The 24,463-nt window shown below is 36.3% G+C and overlaps 2 protein-coding genes across 2 annotated transcripts in view; both read left to right on the top strand.

Moving 5' to 3' along the window:
* The first annotated feature begins 8,349 nt into the window (after positions 1–8,349).
* LOC124400081 (E3 ubiquitin-protein ligase NEURL3) lies at positions 8,350–13,656 on the top strand. The gene is made up of 5 exons (XM_046871650.1): positions 8,350–8,468; positions 10,786–10,929; positions 11,595–12,098; positions 13,122–13,280; positions 13,379–13,656. Exons 1-5 carry the CDS (start codon positions 8,447–8,449, stop codon positions 13,519–13,521), a joined length of 972 nt encoding a protein of 323 aa, XP_046727606.1. The 5' UTR covers positions 8,350–8,446; the 3' UTR covers positions 13,522–13,656.
* A 6,832-nt stretch (positions 13,657–20,488) lies between these two features.
* The window catches only part of sorbs3 (sorbin and SH3 domain containing 3), a 48,640-nt gene continuing 44,665 nt past the window's right edge, over positions 20,489–24,463 (top strand). The window contains exon 1 of the mRNA XM_046870773.1: positions 20,489–20,608. The gene's annotated coding sequence lies outside the window, so the exon portion shown is untranslated. The remainder of the gene's footprint in view (positions 20,609–24,463) is intronic.

The raw sequence follows: 24,463 nt of genomic DNA, 5'->3' as shown, positions 1-24,463 counted from the left end.
AACTCAAATTCCAAATCCCAGTAAGCATGACCACCATGGACTTCATATACGCTACAGTGATCTCATTCACCAAACTACTGATTAAGCACACCTTTATACAATTTCACACTTACACACACTCACCTTGCAGTATAATGAGACTGTATTTAAGTCAGAACTGTTTTTGCTACTCCAAACTTGTTTAGCTTGTTGGTTGATCGTCTGACCTACTGCCTGTTTTCTGACCTCAACCCTAAACTTGCACATGTATCTGTCTGGTCCTCTTTACAGGTTTCTATTTGTAACACACTTATGAAAACCACATCTTTATTAAAGTACTACTAACGTCCAAGTTTGCATAGAACCTCTAATTTCAACAAAGTCCTTTCACAAATTCTACAATGGATTATTGCTTTATAAAATGTTTATGCAGTGCACATGAATGTACTACTGTACTGTATATGTAGGCACTCAGTTCTATCCAATGTTCAAATCAAGCTTTCCCAACACCCAATAGGTAACATATTAAATGTACTGTTTGCTGAAAGTATATGATCTTTGGATTAGGCTTTGTATTAACTCAGCATAAGTTTTTTTAGTAAATCATTATTTGAAACAACCAGAAAATGTCAGTAATCAAGCAGAACATGACTGCACTTGTCAGGAGCAATATTCATTGACATTAGCGCATGCTTGTTTGTGTTTCACACTGGTCACATGCAGTAGATTCACTGTCAGGAAGCAATGGGAATATGTTGAACAGATATATAACACATACAGTATCTATCTATCTATCTATCTATCTATCTATCTATCTATCTATCTATCTATCTATCTATCTATCTATCTATCTATCTATCTATCTATCTATCTATCTATCTATCTATCTATAATTATTTATTTATAATCAAATAACCACTCTTTATAAAAACACATCACACATCAAACTTTGAGGCTACAAAAACAGAAAACCACAAAATGTTTCACTCTTTTTAGCTAAAAAAAAAAGAACATATTTATCCTGGATGTATACGTTTAAAATGATTTAATTACGATAAAATTATCCTGCAGAACCTAAAAGCCTGAAAATGCAGAAAACTTTCATTTTCTTAAATATTGGCCACATGACTAAAGGTAAAGCATAGGAAAGGTTTTTACTGGAACTCAGATCGTTGTCTGTTCTTTTACACTTTACCACTAGCAGAAAAAGAATGTGTCAAAGTAAAACTGAATGTATAGTCTTTGTAAAGGATGCATACCATCAAGTTTTGTTATTTTACTCAGGTTATAGTGAGTATATGTATTGGTATTATGATTATGATTATTATTATAATTATAAATTATTATTATTATTATTATTATCTCTCCCATTACCTTGAAATTGGCATTTATTTAATCTGGGTGTATAAATGAAATCTTTAATGTGGTGTATTGCAATTTATTCTGCAGAACCTAAAAACCTTGACATTTAGTTAACGTTCCTTTTATTATTTGCCATATTGGTCACAAGATAAAAGTATGACCCAAAGGAAATACCGTTTACTGGAACTCAGGACATTATTTGTTCTATTATTTTTAGCATAAAAAGAATGTTTCAAAGTGAAACTGAATGTATAGTCTTTGTAAAGGATGCATAACATCAGGTTTTGTTATATTACTCAGGTTGTAGTGAGGATGTTTATTATAATGACTATGACAAATATATACTGTAGCTCACTATGACATAACAGAACTTCTCAAACTTTTTAATTATTTTGTAAGTTTCATTTCATTGTGAAGTCTCTTGAAGCACCTTCTTTTAGAAACCGACCCTATTTACAGGAAAAATTATTGTTCAGCCGCACCTTTAGTCATGTGATAAATGACACATTGGAGACAACAGTTGCTGAAACTTTACAGGAAAAGATACCTGGGTGTTCACCCCTTGGGTTCCTGCGTGATTCATTTGCACACACAACTAAAAGACAGAAATACACATTTACTATCCATTTTAAAAGACCTGTATACTCTTGCTCGTTAAAGTCAATTATCCAAATCAGCCATCATATGTAAAAAAATAAAAACATATTCACTGAAGTAAACATTGTAATATGAATCATTAATCAAGCTTTATCTTTACACAATATGAAGGAGATTATGAGGAAGTTTTTGATTGATTTTTTTTATAGCTATTGCAATAGTCCAAGTATTTTGATAAGGCGTGTGTGTATGACTAATCTGAGCAGTAAATTGATGTAGTGTGATGATACTGGATGAACATAATTGATGTTTAAATCTATTCATTTCAGTGAACACTTCATTTAATTAGGGTCATGGTGCATCTGGAACCTTTCCTAGAAAAGTGGGCAGGATATTTTTATACTCTGATGTTTATGCCTTGCAATATATTACATTCAGCTTTGAAGCATCGCTTTGCTAAAGATATAACAGTCAAGGACCCCATTTACAGGAAAACTATTCTTTTCAGCGGCACACTTGGTCACGTGAAAGATTTGACGTGAGAATGTATGAAGGAATGCAGAGTCCCTACTTGAACCCTGAGCACACTGTACAGTGTCTTTAACTTTTATGCAACAATAATGATACATAATAATCTATATTTCTCTCTCCCTATTGCCCTCTCTCTCTCACTGTCGAGCTAAATATGTTCCTGAGGTACAAATGATCAGTAATACATTCCCTTTCTTGTTTCTGGATCCACCTGATTCATCCTAACACCCTACCACTGGATGAAGTTCTCCTCAATTGGAGACCACTCTGTGCAGATGAGGATGGTAACACATTAGGTTACTGAGCACCTCAAGAACTATGAGGATGGATTTAGACTGTAATTAATATCAACAGTTTGCATCAAAGGCTTGCAGTTTGCGTTAACAGTTTTGCATTAATGACCCATCGTTAAACAGCACACAAATGGTTTGAGATACAAACAAACAAACAAACAAAAAAAACCCCACCACTAATCAGCAGTTCAGCAAGTGAAAATTTATTGTTGATAAAAGGTTTGTCATGTAACACCATAACCATGGGGATTTGAAAAGCCCTTCAGAACACCTCACACATCAAACATTGAAGCTAGCAGCAGAAAATCAGTTTTCCCTTCTTGATAGTCAGGAATCTAACCAAAACTGGTATGTATATATTTACGTATGTATATATGTATGTATGTATGAATATATGTATGTATGTATGTATGTATGTATGTATGTATGTATGTATGTATGTATGTATATATTTATGTATGTATGTATGAATGTATGTATGTATGTATGTATGTATGTATGTATATATTTATGTATGTATGTATGAATGTATGTATGTATGTATGTATGTATGTATGGATGTATATATGTATGTATGTATGTATGTATGTATGTATGTATGTATGTAGGTATGTATGTATGTATGCATGTATTTATTAATTTTGGATATATATGATTAAAACGTGCTGTAAATCATCCTGCAGAACCTGAAATGCTTCCCTTTCACTTGTTTCGCCGATTGCCACGCTGGTCACATGATTGTTTGCTCTCTTATCTCTAGCAAATGAAGGATGCATCAAACTGAAACTGAATCTAGAGTGTTTCAGGATACCTAACACCATAACATTTTATTATTATTTCTCTTGTAACCTTAAAATTGGTCAATGTTTATTGACTAATCAGAGTTTATGATAGATTAATAAAAAGGCGCATCTAGCAACTGTAATAAAGCAAACCTTTATGTTTATAGTATAATATTTATCCAGTGATGAAGACTCATAGTTGCCTAGACTATTTTATAATGTGTTTTGACTCAATGGAGAATGACCATAATTTTGGTAGATTTCGGCAAAGTTTGAACCTAAAGGTCTGAATATATCCTATTACTAATGTTCAGTAATTAGTGAAAATTATTAGTAAACATTAGTAATATTATGTATTACAAATGTTCTTATCATATGTTCCTATCTCACCTGTTACAATGCTGACATGCCTGTTATATGAGACTGGAAAGTTGAGTCTTACTGGAACAGTACATTTTTGTACTCTCTAAACTACATGAATAAGTTATTAAACATGAAACTTGAAAAAGTTTCAAAAGGATCAAGAGGTAAACGGCCAAAACTTCCATCACCACGAAAACACCATTTACACAGGACAGTGAAGCCTGCTGGTGATAGTATAATGATAAGAGATACCCTTACCTCAGTAGTTCCTTTTTTTTTTACTAACTGCCTCTATGCAAGGTCACTAAGATTTGGTGGAAAGCTTCCTCTAGGCAAAGGTATAATTGTGGCACATTCTTTTCATATTTTTTATCAACTGTTTGAATGATGCTTCAAAGTTTGAACTGTTTAATTTTCTCAACCAGTCTGTGACTTATAAACTTCTAGAGCTTTATTCCAAATTTGTTTTGTTAACTTCTTTGCCTTCATGTTGTTTTTCTGTAATAAACTCTATCCAGTTCCAGGAACAGGTGCATTTATATTGAGATCATATGACTATTTATTTGCACATGGCTTCCATTCAACTAATTATAACTTTCAATGCCAAGCACATATCTGGAAAAGAAATGCTTTCACCAGTATCTCTCCATCTATGCAATTCTTTAAAGTGAAACTAACTCTGCAATACTGTAAATGAAGAACAACTCATTGGAGGAACAATAGAACATGTCTTAGTGTCTATCATTATAATGATTGCATGTGTTAAATACAGTTTTGCCAAAGTTCATTTAAAATCTTTTTGGCACAATCAGCAAAAGGGACAGGACCAAAAAAAAAAAAAACCTCTTAGTGTTATTAGCAACAAACTCTACAGGAAGGGAATGAAGGTATCACAATTCACCTTTTGAAGAAGACTTTAAAGGGAGATATTTAATAGCTATACCTCAAACCACAAACCATGACAAAAACATAGAGATGATTCACATAAGCTGAGTTTTAACCTCTACTAGTTAAGTGATTGAGTGTCCAAAATATGAAGAAAGAAAGGATCAGCTTATGATCCAAAGCACACAAGTTCATCATACAGCAAGTCTATGACCCATAACACTACCGATGCAACAAAAAAATTCATTTGAAAGTTTTAGACTGGCCAAGTCAATCACCATTATTCAAACAGGAGTTAAGTTTAAGCTAAAATTATGACCTATTGTCTCAAAAACAAAATATTTGTCCTTGCTGTTCCAATACTTTTGCAAAAGATTGTTTATTGCTGTCTATTTATGCAATGCAATATGTTGTTGTTGTTTTTTTTAATATCTATCTTACTAGTGATCCAGCTCATGAGTGCTCATGTATTACCTCTAAAACTACAATTCAATTCTGCAATAAAATTATAATACAGCAAAATATATCTATATCATATGACACTTTTACTATGCCTCTTGCCAGGTCAATAATTACCAGGTAACATTGAATAAGTGCCAAAGAATGTTATGGTTAGAATACTGATTACTGATTTTGTGTATATTACAACGGTATTTCATTCAGCATAACAATTTACATAGTCACTTTCAGTGTTTGAATCATTTAAACTTGCAGTTCAATTGAAATGCACTCTTGAGAATGGATGACGTATGATTTACAGAAAATTTTGCACCACACAGATCTGACTCAGTTGATATAATTCTTGAAAAAAAACACAATTTTTCAGCTAGAAATAATAACTATAATAGTCATGAACTGATGCCACACCAGAGCTCTAACTGACACAGGACAGAACAAAAAAGGTTTAATAACTTTCTAATTATCATCTATATTAACAATATATGTAAATTGTTAGATTTGATATTTTGCTGTAAACATATTTAATATTTTTTAACAAAAAACCTTTTGACAACCTTTGAACACATTGATAGATTTTGTTTGATATTAATGAAAAGATTCTCCATTTACACTGACATAAAGTGAGGGTGAGTCCAGACCATGTAAAATTGAGGGACAATATTAATTCAAGGGCTTTCAGACAGTTCAAAACAATCATTCCAAATTAATTTATCTCTAAGTTCCCATTTAAGCGTAACGACATACAACTGAGTAATAACTCATGCTAGTTTTTTCTTGCACTCTATTGCAAAATGTATAAAGGCGAACAGGTCTGGAAATATCATTTCACTGAAGAAAGCATGACCGGAAATTGTGGTAATATATTATTGTGTAGAGATAGCTTAATCATTAAATAGCACGAGCCATCAAATGTTCGCTATCTACATGTACATCTGACGCAACATTATTATTCTGGGATTTTTTACTCACATGGCAAAGTAATGAGTGGATCAGGCGCCTGACAGTCATTTAAATATCTATTACTTCTTGCTTTATACTGTATATTTAGTTCCTTATTTACGGTGTGCAATCCTTCATCTGTTTAAAAGTAGTCTGTATTGTGTAACTACTTGTTCTGAGGTCAAGTTCCTGTTTACATCTGGTCATTCTAAACTGAGATTAGAACAATTTTCTTGTATTCTCTTGGTACTTGACATTTTATGTGACAAAGCCTGGTTATGTAGGAATGTCCAGAGTTGTTTTTACAATGAGATGAGAGAAGGGAATATAAAATAGTGTCTTGATATAACAGCTACAGTACTATGATCATTTAGCCTCGAGATAAAGCCACCACTGGCACACGTTTCTTTGGAGCAAGTTGTCATCAGGTATATATGTATAAATTGATATGCAGAACGAACAAAAATGCAATGCTTTATAATAAGCCATAGGACTGTGTATAATACTATCAAATGATTTAGTAAATTGTGTATTGTGTATGCAAAGTCCTGTGTAACAAACTACCCACGGTTGTGGCACATTGCCCCAACTTTATAATAAATGTGAGAAAGTGGCATAATTTGCTCTTGCTCATGCATATAATGTCATAAGGATTGATTTTTATTGCACATTTATGGTCTTAGGTAATCTGTGGAACGTCCGCAAAACAAAACAGTTCTTGTTATCAGTTGCAGTATAGCTATTATAAACCTTCCCTCATCAGTCACTCTTTCATCTTACTTTCTCTTTCTATTTTTTAAAGATAATAAAACCATTGCATCATGTCATATTACTGATAATCGCTATTGGGAAAAATCGCCATCCTGAAAACTTTCCAATGTAGAAAAATGTTTTCACTCTTTCCCAGAAAAGCATTTGAAAAACACCCTATAGACTTTTTCATTGGCCATTGGTTCATGTAAGAAAGGAAGACATCTTTGGTCCTTGTACGTTTCCGATTAGCTAATGTGAACATTTAAAACACTGGCAGGAGACAACTTTTAAAAAGTCATATAGAAACAGTGTATTTATTCCTGCGATTAAAAATGCTCTCTCAGACTAGGAACTAATTGTCCATTTTAACTAATTGTCCTGATTTAAAAGTGGCTTATACATTATTGGGAGCTTAAAAGGGCTCATTATATATTATATACAGGAGAACCTCGGTTTGCAAGTAAATCGGTTTACGAGTGTTTTGTAATACGAGCAAATGTTTTTGTTAAAATTTGCACTGGATTGCGAGCGAAAATACGATATGTATTATATTAGTTAGATATGTATTATATTTTTGCAAATGTAAACCAGTAAGTCACCTAAACAAAGCCTAAGCCTGTTTGTGTTTAACATATTTGAATATAACACATTATTTTAGCTTTGTTATTATTTTTACTTCTTTACTTCTACAATACTTCTTTAAGAAGTTGTCTTTTTCATTTCAGCTATCTTAATTCACAGGTCTTGTTTAAATTCAGTTTTATTTGCCAGTGATAGACCAATTTCATTGTTAATTTTCCTACAGAAGGTTCAGAAAATGTTTTAAATTCTGTAAGATGCATGTACAACAAAGAAAGTTATAAAAAAATTGAATGTTTCGGAAATAAATATTTTATTCGAGTTTCATTTTTTATATATATATATATAAAAATGTTCAAAATGTTTTTATACATATCGTATCGTGAACAAAATATCGAGATACGAATCGAATCGTGAGCTGAGTGTATCGTTACCCCCCTAATTCGTTAATAAAAAAATTATACCATCACACTTCACCTAATCTAACCACAAACATTTAAAACCATAAAAAATGACTTATGTGATGTTATGGATTTTTTTTTTTTTCTCGTTTTCTCGTGATCACGCCTTAATTTTTTCGTGATCTCGACAGACACCACGGTTGCTTTCACGTTATCACGACTTGGTTTTCTCGTGATCACGACTTGATTTTCATCCTGACAAGGAGATCGAGAATTCAACACTTGGTTTATTGAACATCGGGAGGTGAAACTCGAATTAACCACATCGGATTAATCAGCGCATCTCGTAACACGCACTAATGACCTCCCTGGTTACCTTGGCAACCAACCAAACAATTGCCGTTTTGTAAATGTGTGACGCTCCAAACGTTCCGCTGAAGAAGTAATTGTACTCTTCCAGACTGCATTAAGTCTTCACCGCTTCTCAAGTGTAGACGCTCTGGTCCTAACCAGATAATAATACATGTCTAGATACGATACTTCAGGTAAGGGTTTAATGTTCTTAGTGAAAGTCTGAATGAAGTGATCCAGTTATTCCACGTCATCATCTAATTTTAGCTTTTATAAATATCTTGACTGTCCTGTTTAACTAGACTTCAAAACTACGTATTAGTCATTTGCTCCAGACCTGTGCTTTAATAACTGCGCCACCACAAATGCTTTAGGACCAGACATGCGCAGTATCATCACAACGCATTTATAATGAAAATGGTCTATAACTCTATAAGTGAACTGAGATATGAATAATAATATAAAAAAATACACATGTGCCTTAGGCTTTATTCTTTCATTTGGCACAGTCTTCATTTGATTGCAACACTCATATTTTATAAGTTGCTCAGTAGCTTCTGGTTCTATAACCACAAATGACTGAAAAAGACTGTAGAAAGATCATTACTTATAATCTTACACTCCAGTACTCATGTTAGTTCTAACACTCCGGTGTTCTGTATTGTTTAAAGACTATAATCACACTCTTGATGTCACCCAAATGAGGATGGGTTTCCCTTTTGAGTCTGGTTCCTCTCAAGGTTTCTTCCTCATGACATCTAAGGGAGTTTTTCCTTGCCACAGTCACCATGGCTCCTCATCAGGGATCAATACACATAGTTCACCAAAACTGTTGATTTCTGTATAGCTGCTTTGAGACAATGTCTGTTGTGAAAAGCGCTATAGAAATAAACTTGACTTGACTTAACACGTCCTTCACAAGACGTGCAAGAACAACTGCATGTCTTTACACACTCCTATTACAATTAGCATTAAAAAAAAACCTTCCAGCTTATTTCTAAACATAATTAAACCTGAACGGTGGAAAATATCAACTTTAGAGGGTGCTTTTTGGTAAAAGGGTTAAAAAAGGAATTTTTTTTTTTTTTGCACAAGCGTATTAGTCATCTGGAAACACTACTAAAAGGCCTTTGGCACTTTAAGTAATTCATCAGAAGAACTAAAATGTAGATGTAAAAGGCCACACGATGCTTCATTAAGCAAATCAGATATATGTTATGATGTGTTTTCTTACGAATTCTTCACATGCATTCTGTGTATGTGTGCAAACTGAATGGCGTTTCTGTATTTGCTTAGGAGATTGTTAAAGATAAAAAAAAAAGCACAAGTGGTGCTGTTATGTTTTCCATATCCTTTTTGGGCATGTGGAAAACATGCGTCCATACACAATGCAGACACTGGTGGAAGAAGACAAAGGTCTTTAGGACGGAGGACTTTCTTAGTATCGATTCTTAGTAACATGACACGTTTCTCTTATTACATTGGGGGGGGATGAGTGAGTGTGAGAGAGAGAGAGAGAGAGAGAGAGAGAGAGAGATAGAGATAGAGAGAACAGAAACTTAATTGTATCACATTATATATAAATATGCAGTAAAAATCAATCCTTATTATATTGTATTCAAGATCGAAAGCCAGTCAGGTCACTGACTCCCCTTTAATAAGTCTCTCATTCTGGTGAGTGTCTTGGTGAAACAGCAGTCCATCTCAAGGCACAGACCCTCACACACTCACACACACACACACACACACACACACACACACACACACACACACACACACACGCCACACCTACAGGTGAGCTATCATAATATTAAGAAAAGTAATCAAACTGCCATTTTTGGAAGGTGTGAGGAAACATGGGAACAAATAGGAACCCTAACATTATCCTCACCCCACCCTCAATTACCCACCCGCAGAATTTCTCTCCAAAGACATTTATTTCATATAACACTTCAATCTGTCTATCTATCTATCTATCTATCTATCTATCTATCTATCTATCTATCTATCTATCTATCTATCTATCTCTGTCTGTCTGTCTGTCTGTCTGTCTGTCTGTCTGTCTGTCGTCTATCTATCTATCTATCTATCTATCTATCTATCTATCTGTCTGTCTGTCTGTCTGTCTGTCTGTCTGTCTGTCTGTCTGTCTGTCGTCTATCTATCTATCTATCTATCTATCTATCTATCTATCTATCTATCTATCTATCTGTCTGTCTGTCTGTCTGTCTGTCTGTCTGTCTGTCTATCTATCTATCTATCTATCTATCTATCTATCTATCTATCTATCTATCTATCATGGTAATTGCTGAAGGAGTTTGCGTTAGCCGTTTGCGTGATTTTAAAAGAAATCAGTCACATGCTCAGTGTTTACGGGAAGCATGCCATTCAGTACCTCTCAGCTCTTTGGATGTTAGTACTTTTCCAAGATCCTTCCCACTGCTGGATTTGGCTCCTCCTACTTTCGCTTTCGGGCCTATGGTGAGCAATGTTTTGTGTTCAAACCCACAGCACGTGCTGAGTGGAGGTATAAACCAGACCCCACTCCCAGCTCGGTTTCGGAAACAGACCACCTGGTAATGCAGTTAATCGAACTGACTGTCCCCCTGCCTGTGGTTACAAAGAAGGAAACACAGATGACTCGTGAGGCTAAAGGTAGGACTCTTTTAAATATATATATATTTTACTACATTATTATTATTATTATTATTATTATTAAGATGCTATAAGATGTTTTTAGAAAAGCTGCATGTTACTTTTACATGGAGAGATTTTATAACTATATAACTGAAGTTACCCCAATGTACAGTGTGTGTGTGTGTGTGTGTGTGTGTGTGTGTGTGTGTGTGGGCTTGATTGGTCTCGGTATTACCACGTGACCTCTGTTAGAAACAAAAAACCCAAGAATATTATATCAAGAATAATTTATTTCTCATTAATATGTTACCAGTAGGATACTATTTGGGCTGTTTATAGAAGTCAAGTGTTATGATTAATTATGATGAATAAATGTTATGATTATATATTTTCACTTATCAGTGACTCAGGTACTGTGTAAAACAAAAACGATTTATCTTTCATTCCAAAAAATCTCACTTATACACTTATAAATGAACAATTATTAGCAATATTTACTTTATTATTAATAATATCTACTTGCCTTTCAGTGATTGATGTTTTTACGTGAGCAGTAATAATAGTAATGGTTAATGATAGTTTTATATATATGTATAACCCTAACCCTGCCATCCAAGGACGTTTATTTTATATTAAACTCTCCTGCAATGGCCTAATAAATAGAACCTCTATTTTCCTTTCAGGCCCTTGTTGCTCGTGCACATGCAGAAACAGGTGCTTAGGTCCCCTCACCTTCCACCCCGAATTCAAGGGACAACGTGTGGAGCTGAGCGCAGGAGACTGCCGCGCCACCAGAAACCTGCTAACGTTTCGCCACGGTGTGACCTTCAGCAGCCGGCCGATTCAAATCAATGAGAAAGTGCACCTGTGTGTGGAGCGCTGCGTGAAAGCATGGCACGGTGCGCTCCGGATCGGCTTCACCACCGTCCCGCCTTGCTCAACACCCATATTTTCTCTCGCCATCCCTGACCTCACCATCCGACCGGGATTCTGGGCGACCCCGGTACCGGAGAATCTCTGCTTTCCAGGCACTAAGCTGACTTTCTGGGTGACGAGCGGTGGATACCTGCGCTTTCAGATAGGTGACTTGTATGAACGTGCAGAAAAGATGTCGCAGATAAATACCAGCAAGCCAATCTGGGCTATGATTGACCTGTACGGCCAGACCAGCACTGTCTGCTTACTAGGTCAGTTCATTCATCTACACACTCTCAGAAACTAAAGTATTAATGTGTATACTTTCTTGTTGTTGTAGTGGTACCCTTGCACCTTAAACACACCATATGGCCCAAAGTATGTGGACACCTGACCATTACACCCTTATATGGTTTTAATCAGCTGCCACAAAGATAGATACAAAGTGTGTGCGCTCAAAAATTATACATTTCTCTTCACTGGAACAATGAGGCCCAAACCTGTTCTGGCATTACAATGCCCCTGATCTCGAGTGTCCTTCAGAGAGCCATGACCTCCAACCAATTGAATGGCATTGGAATAAACTAGAACAGTCCGCATGCAATATCTGTACTTGATTTCGCTAATAGCTGAATGCACAAAAAATCTAGTAGAAAGCCGTCCCAGAAGAGTGGAGGTTCAGAATAATAATAATGAATATGGATCTGGAATGGATATATTTTATTTAATATACATTTTTATTATATTGATTAAATTGAGTAATCCCTCAAATCGGCACAAATTAAATTGATTAAATAAAATTTTATAAATGGAAAACTCAAGTTAAATAGTTTACATTTGTTAGACCCCATTTGGGTAATTCAGATGTGAATGTAAGTGTGTTTGTGTATGTTTTACATTTAATATTGAATTTTTCAAAGATATCTACTTAACTGTTCTACTTATTTTAGCATAGTTTAACAAATGTCTTCTGCTTTTAAGAGAAATTTTTGAAGCTGGATATAAAATGCTAAGGAATCAATAGCACTAGCTTTAGCCGCTAGCCACTTTCTGGTTAGCGGTTAACGAAAGCACTATGGATTCTTTAGGGTTTTCTTGCACGCTCAAATCAGTGACACTGCGCTAACTTCTAATTTAAAAAATGCGCTCAAAGTGCGAGGTGGAGACTAAACAAACTTGCGGTCTGCTACTCAATACCTTCCTGCGGGAACTCAGATTGTAACTATGAGCACGTTAAAAGTATTGCATTGGGTACATGATATCACTGACAATGTTTGATTTTATATATATTTCAGGCTCAGAGAAGAAGTTTTTTTGCGGGAAACGCCGTTCCTGCTCTGCCCCTATAATCGGGGCTACAGAGATGAACATTGGCTATGACCAGGTTCCTGAAGAGATGCTTTGGAAGAGGACGGTTTCAAAAATTCCAGACTTTATTCCTCCGACGGTATCAGGTAAGAGCGAGTGTCAGGACTGTGCAAATCCAAATTTTGTCTTATTATGCTTTCTTATTCATTTACGGTTATCTCTGTCTCTTTCCTGGTCTTCTTAGACAATGAAGAGCTCTGTGTAGTGTGCTACTCCAAGACAGCCAGCATTGTCCTGAAGTGCGGCCACTCCTGTTTGTGCGCTCAATGTTCTGTCAGGATCATCAATGACTTTGGGACGTGCCCGTTGTGCCGCCAGTACATTTGAAGACCATGTTAAGAAACAGCCCATGTTAAGAAAGTGATGTATAAATGTGCAAATGTTAAAATGCTGTATTATATTTGAATGTAAGTATTTTGTACATCATGTGTAAATAAATAATGCTAATAATAAATCAATCTATTTATTAAATATAATGGTCTGCCGTATTTGTTTTACGTAAACTCCTAGGCCTTTTTCCGCCACTAAATAAAAAATGAAAAAAGGTTATTGCAATTCTGACCTTTTTCTCGCAAATGCAAGTTTATCTCGCAATTCTGAGAAAAAAGTAAGAATTTTGAGTTTATATCTTACAATTCTGAGAACAAAAAGTCATAATTGTGAGATAAAAAGCAATAAACTTTTATTTATGTTTTATTCAGTGGTGAAAACGTCACTATACACGATACTCGAGAGCATGAGTGCACTATAATTCATTTCATGGCGTTTCACAGACACCTGCTGGAAGATTATATGACTCACTGGATACTCTAGACATGTAGACGTCATTGTATCTGTAGCTATAAGGATCATGTTTTCAGTTTCCTTTTAGGCTGTTAGGAAAACCCGAGGTGCATATGTGTAAGAATGATATTATTGTGGTTTTTCCCAAAGGCTCTTAAAAAGAAACCTAAACTATATGGATAAAAGTTTGTGGATACCGTCCTTAAAATCTCATTCCACATTTAGTCATCATTTGCTGTTAAAATAATCTCCACTCTTCTGGGAAAATAGAAGATCTAGATTTTGGTGTGTGTTTGTGGAGATTTTTGCTCATTCAGTCACAAGGGTGTTAGTAAAGTCAGGTACTGATGGTGGGTGATGTGAGGAGGCCTGGGGTGCATTTCGATTCATTCCAAATTTGTTTAATATAGTTGATGTCCGTACTCTATAGCTGGACACTCAAGATCTTCCACTCCAACCCATGTAAACCATATTTTCATGGAGCTGGATTTGTCATTTGGAACAGGTTTGGGTCTCCTGGTTTACATTTAATTATACTACATCCAAAGACATCCTTTACAACTGTTTGCCTTCACGTTTGTTTTAACAGTTTTAGAAAGAACCACAGTGGCTGTACAGGAAGTGGCTGTACAGGCACAATAACAATTTCTGAAGGAAGTATTGTATTGAATTGCGTAATCGTATTTCCCCGATCAGAACAAATCAATAAACATTATGAATTAAACCAATGATATTTAGAGTCAGGTTTCATTTAACTGTAAAGTTTACCTCAGACAATTAGTCACAAAATTTAAGTGTACAAAAATCAATTTTTTTTACCTGTTTATTTACAAAACCCATTTTATTTGTTGAAAAAATATTGAAAAATATGCTTTCGATATTTTTTATTTAGTTAATTACTTATTACTTCTGAGGTTACATCAGAGTAAAGCTGGTAATGGAGGTATAGAAAGCACTGCTACAGACAGGAAATAAAAAACCCAGCATAGTGTGGGAAATTCTGTGTTTGCGTAACATAGGTGTTCCTGATTGGGCAAGAAGGGTATATGCTGGATGACTGTGAAATTATGAAAGAGAAAAAGATTAGAGAATGTTAAGTGTGGTATTAAACAGTGCATTAACAACCATCCATATTCTTTATGAGTTTTACGATTAAGATGATTGTTCATTATTAGTAGTAGTAGTTGTAGTAGCAATAGTAGTAGCAATAGTATACATTTACACTTAAACTATCAATAATTATATGACCTAAAACAACTTAGTAATTAGCTGAAGTTTTGCAAGATGTTGAATTATAAAAAGTTCCAGCCGTAAGAATGAGTCAGTGCTTTTATTTCCTAAAGGAAATACACACCTTTTATTCCTGGATGATTCCAGAAGGCCTGTGGCACTGCAATTCTCATCATGCAAGATGAAGAAGAACCTCCACATCAAATCCTTTCATTATTCATTGTAGACTAAATGAATCCTTGCACAACTTCAAAATCAAACCAGAGACATTTCTCCTGTTGATAAGATCACTGATTATTATGAAAGAAATATTTATTTGTGTGTATTCTTAGTGACTATGCATTGGAGCTATTCATGTGTCAATTTGGAAATGAAAAAAATAAACTTTAAATATTTTTTTGTTGCATTGTAATGGTATAACAGATTATGTTGAATCTGGATAAATGAAGTTTCACTAAATGGTTTAATTTGACCAATAAAGAAATCGGATATATTCGCATGCAGCGACGTGACTGAACAGAAAAGCAGACATGGGAAAATCCTGCATATCAGCAGTCATGTGCTTACAGTTTTTCTCAGATTTGGGATCGACAAAGTGATGAGAGAAGTAGGCAGGAGTACAAGGAGATGCGGCAGCAGGTGAAGAGGGTTGTGTGGTGAATGCCAAGAAAAAGGCATATGAGAAGCTGTATGAGAAGTTGGACACTAAAGAAGAAGACAATGATTGGTCAGGCAGAAGGATTGAGCTGGGAAGGATGTGCTGTAAGTTAGAGCAATAAAGGATGCAAACAAAAATGTGTTGACTAGTGAGGTGGGTGTGTAAAGAAGATGGAGAGAGTATTTTGAGCAGCTGATGAAAGAGGAAAATGAGAGAGGGAGAGAAAGTTAGATGATGTGGAGATGGTGTAGCAGGAAGTGGATAGGATGAAAAATGGAAAGTCAGTTGGACCAATTTGAGAGGATTTAGAGAAAGCGTACGACAGGTTGCTGAGAAAGAAGTTGTCGTACGCTTTCTCTAAATCCACAAACACACAATGCAACTCCTTCTGACCTTCTCTATATTTCTCCAACATTCTCAAAGCAAATAATGCATCTGTAGTGCTCTTTCTCGGCATAAAACCATACTGTTGCTCACGGATGGTCACCTCTTCTCTCAGCCTGGCTTCCACTACTTTCTCTTACTCCTACTGACTTTCATTCCCCTTCTCTCCAGCGTGTTCCTCCACCTCTCCATGCTCTTCAAAACCTGCTCTCTACTCTCACCACAAATCACAAATCCCACCACTGTGGCGACCACTAATGAGGGCAGCTGAAAGAATGAGGTTTTTCGGACAACTTTTTACTTTCACTCATTCAAATGTTTACTAAAATATAAACATAATCATAGACAATAGACTGTTATACTCTGTTAGACTTTGACTTGTTATAAAAAGAGATTGTGTTTTCGAGGGTAACCAGCAGAGGGAGACAGAGACAAATTTAAGAGCAGGATCGTTGCGATCACTGTAATGTCTTATTCAAACACTGAGCTCCAATACATTTCCCCTGAGATCTACTTTAAAAGGAAATGTAAAGTTATTTCAAGAAGTGCCAGTGCGGTTAATAGTATCAGCTCAGTTGCATGACTATGGATGGAGACGGGAAAAGCACCAGAAAGGGGAGGGTTGGGGGTTATAGGAAAACCATTGACGTGACCCTTTAGTTGCTGCTTACGCATTTGAGCTGTTAAATATTTATCCTAGATAAAAAAAGTGAACAAAGAAGGAGAAAGAAATGGAAGAGAGGGAAGAAGAGCAGCTGGGAGAGGAAGAAAGCAGTTAGGAGTAGACAAAAACAATGAGAAAGAAATAGACTGTGATGGACATTAGTGTTTGTAAGAGTAATATTAAAACTGCTCTTTAATCAAGGTGACATATTATCGGCATGCACAGTGAGTAAATGAGCTCACATCACATTGCATCGAATACGATCGTCCAGTACTTCCAGCTGTACTTCTTTCTTAACCCGCTCAGTTTCTGCCTTTCTCAGTATTATTTTCCAGCTCAATCTGTATTTTATTTGGCAGTTGGATGGCAAGTTCCTGGCAGAGCACTGATCAAAAACTTATTTTCCTTTTTCTAGGAGTTTTTTTGCAATCTTGCAGAGATACAGACTGACTGTGACAGACGGACAAACAGACAGACGGACGGACAGACGGACAGACAGACAGACAGACAGACAGACAGACAGACAGACAGACAGACAGATAGACAGACAGACAGATAGATAGATAGATAGATAGATAGATAGATAGATAGATAGATAGATAGATAGATAGATAGATAGATAGATAGATAGATAGATAGATAGATCCACATTTAGTTGCCATATGCTGTTATAAGAACCTCCACTCTTTTGGAAAGAGGTTGAGGTTTGTGCAATTGTGGAGATTTTTGCTCATTCAGCCAAAGGGCCTTAGAAAGGTCAGGTACTGATGTAGGGGAAGTGAGGACATCATGAGGCAGTCATGCTGGAACAGGTTTGAGTTTTCTAGTTCAGAGCAAAATGGTATCCCAACAAAACATCCTGAGAGGGAATGCTGTTTATTGTCGAGAATGGCTGTGAGTTTACTGAGTATTCCTTTCCATACCATCAACACATTAAAACTGTCCAGAGAGCATCTCAAGGAGGAGCTAACCTTCTTGATCAGTATGTTAAGCTCATTTTTGCTAAACTGGATCTAAAGTCACCTCTGCAGCATTATAGCACCTGTGCTGATTTTGCACTCGTTCTTCCTCTATTTAAAGAGAGCGGTGATGTGCCTCTTTAGTGTTCTCTCTAGTGCCTCTCAAGCTCTCTCATCTCCTAGTATAAATGCTCTGTGCAAACAGATCAGCTTCCACTCTTTATTGTTCATGTTAATACTGCAACGTCAACACTATACCACTGACAACATCATCTCACATATATTGCCTACTAACCAAACCTAGTCTCTGCCATACGTCTGCATTCATTGGATTCTGAAACCTGGAAAGTTTCTCTTCATTACATCTACAGGTATATTTTTCTGTGTTTTTGTTGACAGTATGTTGAACATTATTAGAAACTGCTGATGAGTTGTTATGTATTCTCCTACTAAATGCCATTTGAGGTGATCAAAAACTAAAAAAGTTATCACTATACCAAACTGTGTGGTTCTAAAGTTAAATATATAACCAAGCATTTAATATATGTGAGGTAATATAAAGTATGAGGCACCTGATATGCCCAAATATTCGATTTGCACCTTTTAATGCTGTGACGATTTTCACAGGTGAAGACACGTGTCACATTTAAATAGAGTTAGTGTTATATAACCCGGCCTTCCTGAGAAGTTTCTTCCTACATCAGGTACAAAGTACTATACCTGCCTGTCTGGCTTTTATCGGCTGAGCAAAAAAAAAAAAAAAAAGAAAGGGACAGGCTGGGATCCATACTATTTACACAGAGAATTTCTACTTCCTTGGATCGCCTACTGAATCTGTTTCGCTCAAGTAAGTACTACAGCCAGAAATCTGTCTGGCACCATTGAAGAATGGACGAGCAGTCACCTGGAACCTCTTGTAATGTATCTAGGTGTTAGGAGTTGCATGCTTTTTTTTCTTTGCAAGCGTAACTGGTGTAACAGTGAAGCTATGTTTAGTTAAATACATACTGTATGTTTGGTGTTGTCTTGCCAACGGTTGGTCTTTCTCCAGAATGTCAGGATTGTAAATGCAGAGGTATGTAGATGGGATTAATAATTGTTGACAGTTCAGTGTGCCCAGTGGAGGCACATTAATAGAGCAAGAAGGACAAGTTAAAGAGCGTGCTAGCCTGAAGCTGGACCTGAGCATGGAAACTGTAAGAGAAACACTTGAACTCTTCCAGCTGAGTGTGTGTATATGTGTGTTGCATCGATTGCAATATATCTTCATTGACTGAATAAGAGAAGTCCAAAAGTGTGAGCGCAAAAGCTAATGCAGCATTTTTAGTCAGTTGATGCGCACTCTAATTGCTGTCACTCTTGAAATGTGTATCTGGCATATGTCCTGACAAGTTTTTGCCCACAAGCATTTACACTTGCCTTGGTTTTATCTGGATGTTCACCAGATTTCAATCTGATATTTGCTGTGGTATGCAAATCAGCTCATTACAAGTGACCTTTCCATTTTGTTCCTCATTTCCTCATGACAGTTTCTACAGTAAAAACCGTGGCAAACTCAGAGGTCACGGACCATGTGTTATATGATCTAATGTGTTGGAAGGAGCTTTGGTTGGCAGCTACAGTTTGGAGAGTTGGGGTGTATTTATATATGGAAAAACCACATGTGTTTTATTGCTCTTATACCACAGCAATTTGCTGTTTTGGAGTAAATTTGGAGATGGATATTATTACTGTACCTTTTTATTTATGATGTATGGAATTACGTCAGACATTTTTATTCCTTTATGTCCATCTGCAAAACAAGTCATTACCTTTGTTATAGCAGCTATAAACAGTTATTAACAGAAAAAAACACAAACTTGTTTTCCTTTTAGTGTTTCCCCATAGAAACACTAAAGTATTACTGTAATAAAATATATTTGTGGTTTGAAATACTGCCTGCACTTCTGCCAGAGCTGCTCTTATAGAAAAAGTATCAACATATTTTGATCAATCAGATTCGAGAATTTGTGTCTGCAATGGGTAGTGCAATGGACAGTGTTGCTGCTTCACATCTTCAGTGTCCTGAGATTGTGAAGTTTGGCATTTCTGTACATGTTAAAGCCACATGTTTCCTCAGGGTTCACTGGGTTCATGCCACCTCCTTGAAACAAGAAAGTAAGTGGATTCGTTTAGAGAAATCGCCACTCTATACGTGTGTAAATCCATGTGTATCATCCCCTATGACGATCTCGTGTTCCCGGGTGTAGTCCTGACTCATGACCGGAGTTCCTGGTACAGACTCTGGATCCAACACAACTCTGACCAAGATAAAGTTGGACAATGCCATTGTATGTTACCAAGGCTGATATTCAGCAGATGTTCCAACCATATGGCCACGTGACGAAGATCAAACCATCATCTGTGATTTTAAACAGTGAGAGGAAATGGGTCTGTTCTCCTGATTCTAAAACACAAGAGGGAGTTGCCTCTGAGAACACTCTGGAGTTTCTATTATTTCCATCTGTGCATGTGTGTGTGTATATGTGTGTGAGTTGGATGGAAACTATTATGGAGCCCCCCCCAACAAAACTTGTTAGGCCCTGAGAGGTGTGTGTGTTTCTGGTTTGCACACAGGCTGAGTCACAGAAGCACAGCCCATTAGTAGACGCCCCCAGCCCAAAACAGACCAGTGGCTTTCCTGCTCCTCTTACTCCCTCGCTCTGTCTAACCATTTCGCTGGAACTTCATCTCAAAGTAGGTACCGGTTTTTCTCCTGTCACTGCATTTACACACTCCAATACACATTAGCATTTTGCATCACTAACACTTACCATGTGTGCTATCATGTTTGTAATGACTTCCTTTGTGCACGTTGACTTAATTCATGTAGTTTGCCACTCTTGTAAACTGGGAAAGAAGACTGCAATATCCTTGTGTGAACTGTGGAGGCTAGTGCAGCCTGATCTTCTGGATTCCAAGTGCTAAGTGGGTAACCTACAAATGGGAAACAAACTCATATGCTGAACAGTGTTGTATGAGTGCCATTGTTTTATTCACTGGTTGCATATTTTCCAAGCTGCATTGTAGCATGAGAACATCAGAATTAGGACTCTCACTGAGGACTCTGGAGTAGCTGTATGTTTCTGTCAACAAACTAGTTTATAATTTATTCTTTCATACAATAGTTGGTAAATTGTTGTGATTGGTATAATATGGAAGATTTCAAATTATGTGTACTTGTCCTGTTGCATATGATAGGAATTGCATATTGAATTGAATCTTATTACTGAGACACCTTTTAGGATGTGTATCATGTGCATATTCATTCATTCATTCATTCATTCATTCATTCATTCATTCATTCATTCGTTTGTTCAGTTATTCTTTCATTCATTCATTCATCTATTGTAAGTGCTTTATCTTGGTCAGAGTTGTGGTTCATCTGGCATACATCACGGATGGAATACCAGTCTATCACATTCTATTATGCCAGTGCAGCTTAGTAGTTTTAGGTAAAAGAAGTGGAAGGCCATGTCTCCATTATACTTCAGTACTTCAAATGATTGAATGGTGAATAGGCTACACCTTCTTCAGAGTCCATCAATTTTTTACTGGGACTAAAGACCACACCTTCTTCAGTAGGATAGTCAAAAAAAAGAAGCCTTCTTTACTTCTTTAATGTAACTGACAGAAACTGAGCTCACACTTCCTTCACATTTTACTGGGACTGAAAAATAAGGCAAAGATTTGATTATGTCAACTATATTTATAAATGCTTCCACTTTTAAGGTTAATTGTTAGAACTAAGAGTAGATCAACTATCAAATGGTTTTCTCATCCCTGCAAATCTTAAATGCTTCGTCTCTGGTTTATTCATCCCTGCGACTTCCAAATAGTTTCCTTATCCCTACTATGGAGTGCAAAAGTGCAATTACTTCCACATCCCAATATAAATCACACAATGGCCACACCTCCTTCACAGGGACTGACAGCTTTAGAGTCCTTGACTTTTTCTTTGGGACTAAAGGTCACACGTCCTTCACAAGGTTAGAAGCTACACCTTTACTACTGATACAAAACCCATCAGACCAGCTTCCAAAGTTATGTAAGATGCCTCCAGTGGCTCATCTTAATTAGCTAATCTGCCTTATCTAAGTTATCGCCATTACAGTCCAGAGATATCCATTTAGGTTGTGGTCTTTTGTAAAGCAAGGATGTTATTAATGATGCAAAGATGTCAACAATGCAAACAAGAAAAACGTCTGCTTGTTATCAATTTGCTTAGAAGGCCAAAGCTCATGACTTAGGTCAAAGTTCACCTGGTTATTGGGACCAAGCCAAAATGATCCTTTGCTAGAAGCTGATACACATCTTCTTCACATCCTTTGTCATTTTCCATTCAGAGAAAAAGCTTTTGTTGGTTTCAGTCTCGCCAATGCTTTAGCTAACAATATACTGTATCATCCGTATTTTCTCAGCTAGGGGGTCGGAAATTATAAAACCTTTTTTAAACTAAGGGAATTCATGCAGCTCTTCTGTTTCTGCAGAAATGTTCATGCAACTAATTCACATTAAACTGGACCGCCACCATATTTGTGTTATTATCCAAGTTGACATTTTAGGTTATCAAGTTTGACTGGTGCATTTCCTTATGTGACTTTTGTTAATCATTGCAAGCACAGTGTCGGCAAATCATAGTTGATAGACGTCACCAGATGACAATAGACTGGTTTGTGTTCATTGTGTTTTGTATTTAAAACAGAAATTTTTATATTTAACATGTCTTAAAGATAATTCAGGAATTGGTCAAGAAGGACACAGATGCAAGATGGAACAACTTGCGTTTATTACACTTTTTTTTGTGAAGGAGACTATAGAGGTGACAAACAAAGCTGACGAATGATTGGTCAATGGCAGTCAATGGTTGGTTGTTTAGAACAATGGTGATCAATGATTGGTGGTCAAAACATTAGTGATCAATGATTGGTTGTTGAGAACAGTGGTAATCAATGATTGTTTTTTAAGAACAATGGTCATTAATGATTAGTTGTTGTGAATGAAAGTGACTAATGATTGGCTGTTGAATAAATGAGTTAATCAAGATTTACTCATTGGTGCTCACCAGATCTAGCTGACAGTCAAATCTAATCTAATCTCTTGCATTATATTACACTGTTATGTGAAAAATGTGAGAAATTGTACTTTAGGGGTACCAGAAAGAAATGTAAAACGTTTGCCATAAGGATAATACCATTAAAGGTACACAGAAGGACCCCGCCCATATGTCACTTTTTCTGACAGTGTAGTTGTTTCAGGAAAATAACTGCATACAGATGTGTTGTTTTCCATGATTACATTTGTATACCTCTTTAATTAAAAAAAAATATATATATCTTAGTTTCAAGCATTCCACAGATAAGAAAAATAGCAAATGTTTGTTAGGATCTGCACCTCACGTGGATTTATAGCAGTATAAGCATCATGGTATTAAAAGTAAATATTTGCCAGAGTTGTTAACCAAACTCACTGTCTTATATAACACTGGGCCTTGCCCATAGTGTCATTCCTACCATTCTGTCAGAAACTATTGCATATTAAATACTGCTTGATAATAAATAGGAAGTTCCTTAATGGACAGTTCCTATGTGTATAGGTGCTCTCTTCTCTTCTAAGTAATTTTTGGTAATACATGCTCTACAAAAATGTATGACTCACACACACACACACACACACACACACACACACACACACACACACACACACACAAATACTTCGGGTGTTATTCTGAGTTGCACTGGCTTCTTCCAAACCACTGAATTATTAAAAAGATGCTGACTCCTACAGCTCTAGAGAGCTAGAGACATTCACACACACACACACACACACACACACACACACACACACACACACACACACACACACACACACACACATTCATAGACTGTTAATTTGTTGAGAGAAGTAATCATGCATGTCTCATGTATGTCCTGTATGTGTGCACATGTGTGTCTGTGTGTGTATAAACAACAAACATCGCATGCTGATGAAATAATGAAGCCTGTCACCTGAACTCTTGGTTACATAACGTGGCCCCTTGCAGGCCATGCTGCTGCATAAACGTACAACCTGTGGATGCACCGGTTCCGAATCATTGTCTTAGCAACGTTAAACAGAAACTATTCTGTCCAATTTCAGACAAATAATTCTGTTTACGATCCTCCTTTGTTTACTTTGGGGAATTTCTCGACTCAATCCCAGATTTCAGCAGGTCACGATCATCGGTGGCACGCTAAGAGTGCTAGCGTGTTTTATTTCATCAAGTTTTGTCTATATGAAATGTGTGTTGTAGTGTCTACAGTATGTTTACTGCATTCTTTGCTATGCTGGGTTTGATAGCTAGCCAAATCAAGCAAGTCATATTTAAAGGAATGCTTCTGTCTTTAATTTTCAATTGAACCTGTAGCCAAGCTGCCACTTCTGGGCCCTTGAGTCCTCCAAACTAACTTCTTTTGATGTTAGTTTTACATGTGCAATATTATTTCTGTATAGTCAACAATGTGCAATATTATTTATTTACTTTCACTACTTTTCATAAGATGCAGAGGCTGG

This window comes from Silurus meridionalis, chromosome 17 (genome assembly GCF_014805685.1).
Source record: "Silurus meridionalis isolate SWU-2019-XX chromosome 17, ASM1480568v1, whole genome shotgun sequence".
Classification (NCBI taxonomy): Eukaryota; Metazoa; Chordata; class Actinopteri; order Siluriformes; family Siluridae; genus Silurus; species Silurus meridionalis.
This window is presented reverse-complemented; position numbering and strand designations above follow the sequence as displayed.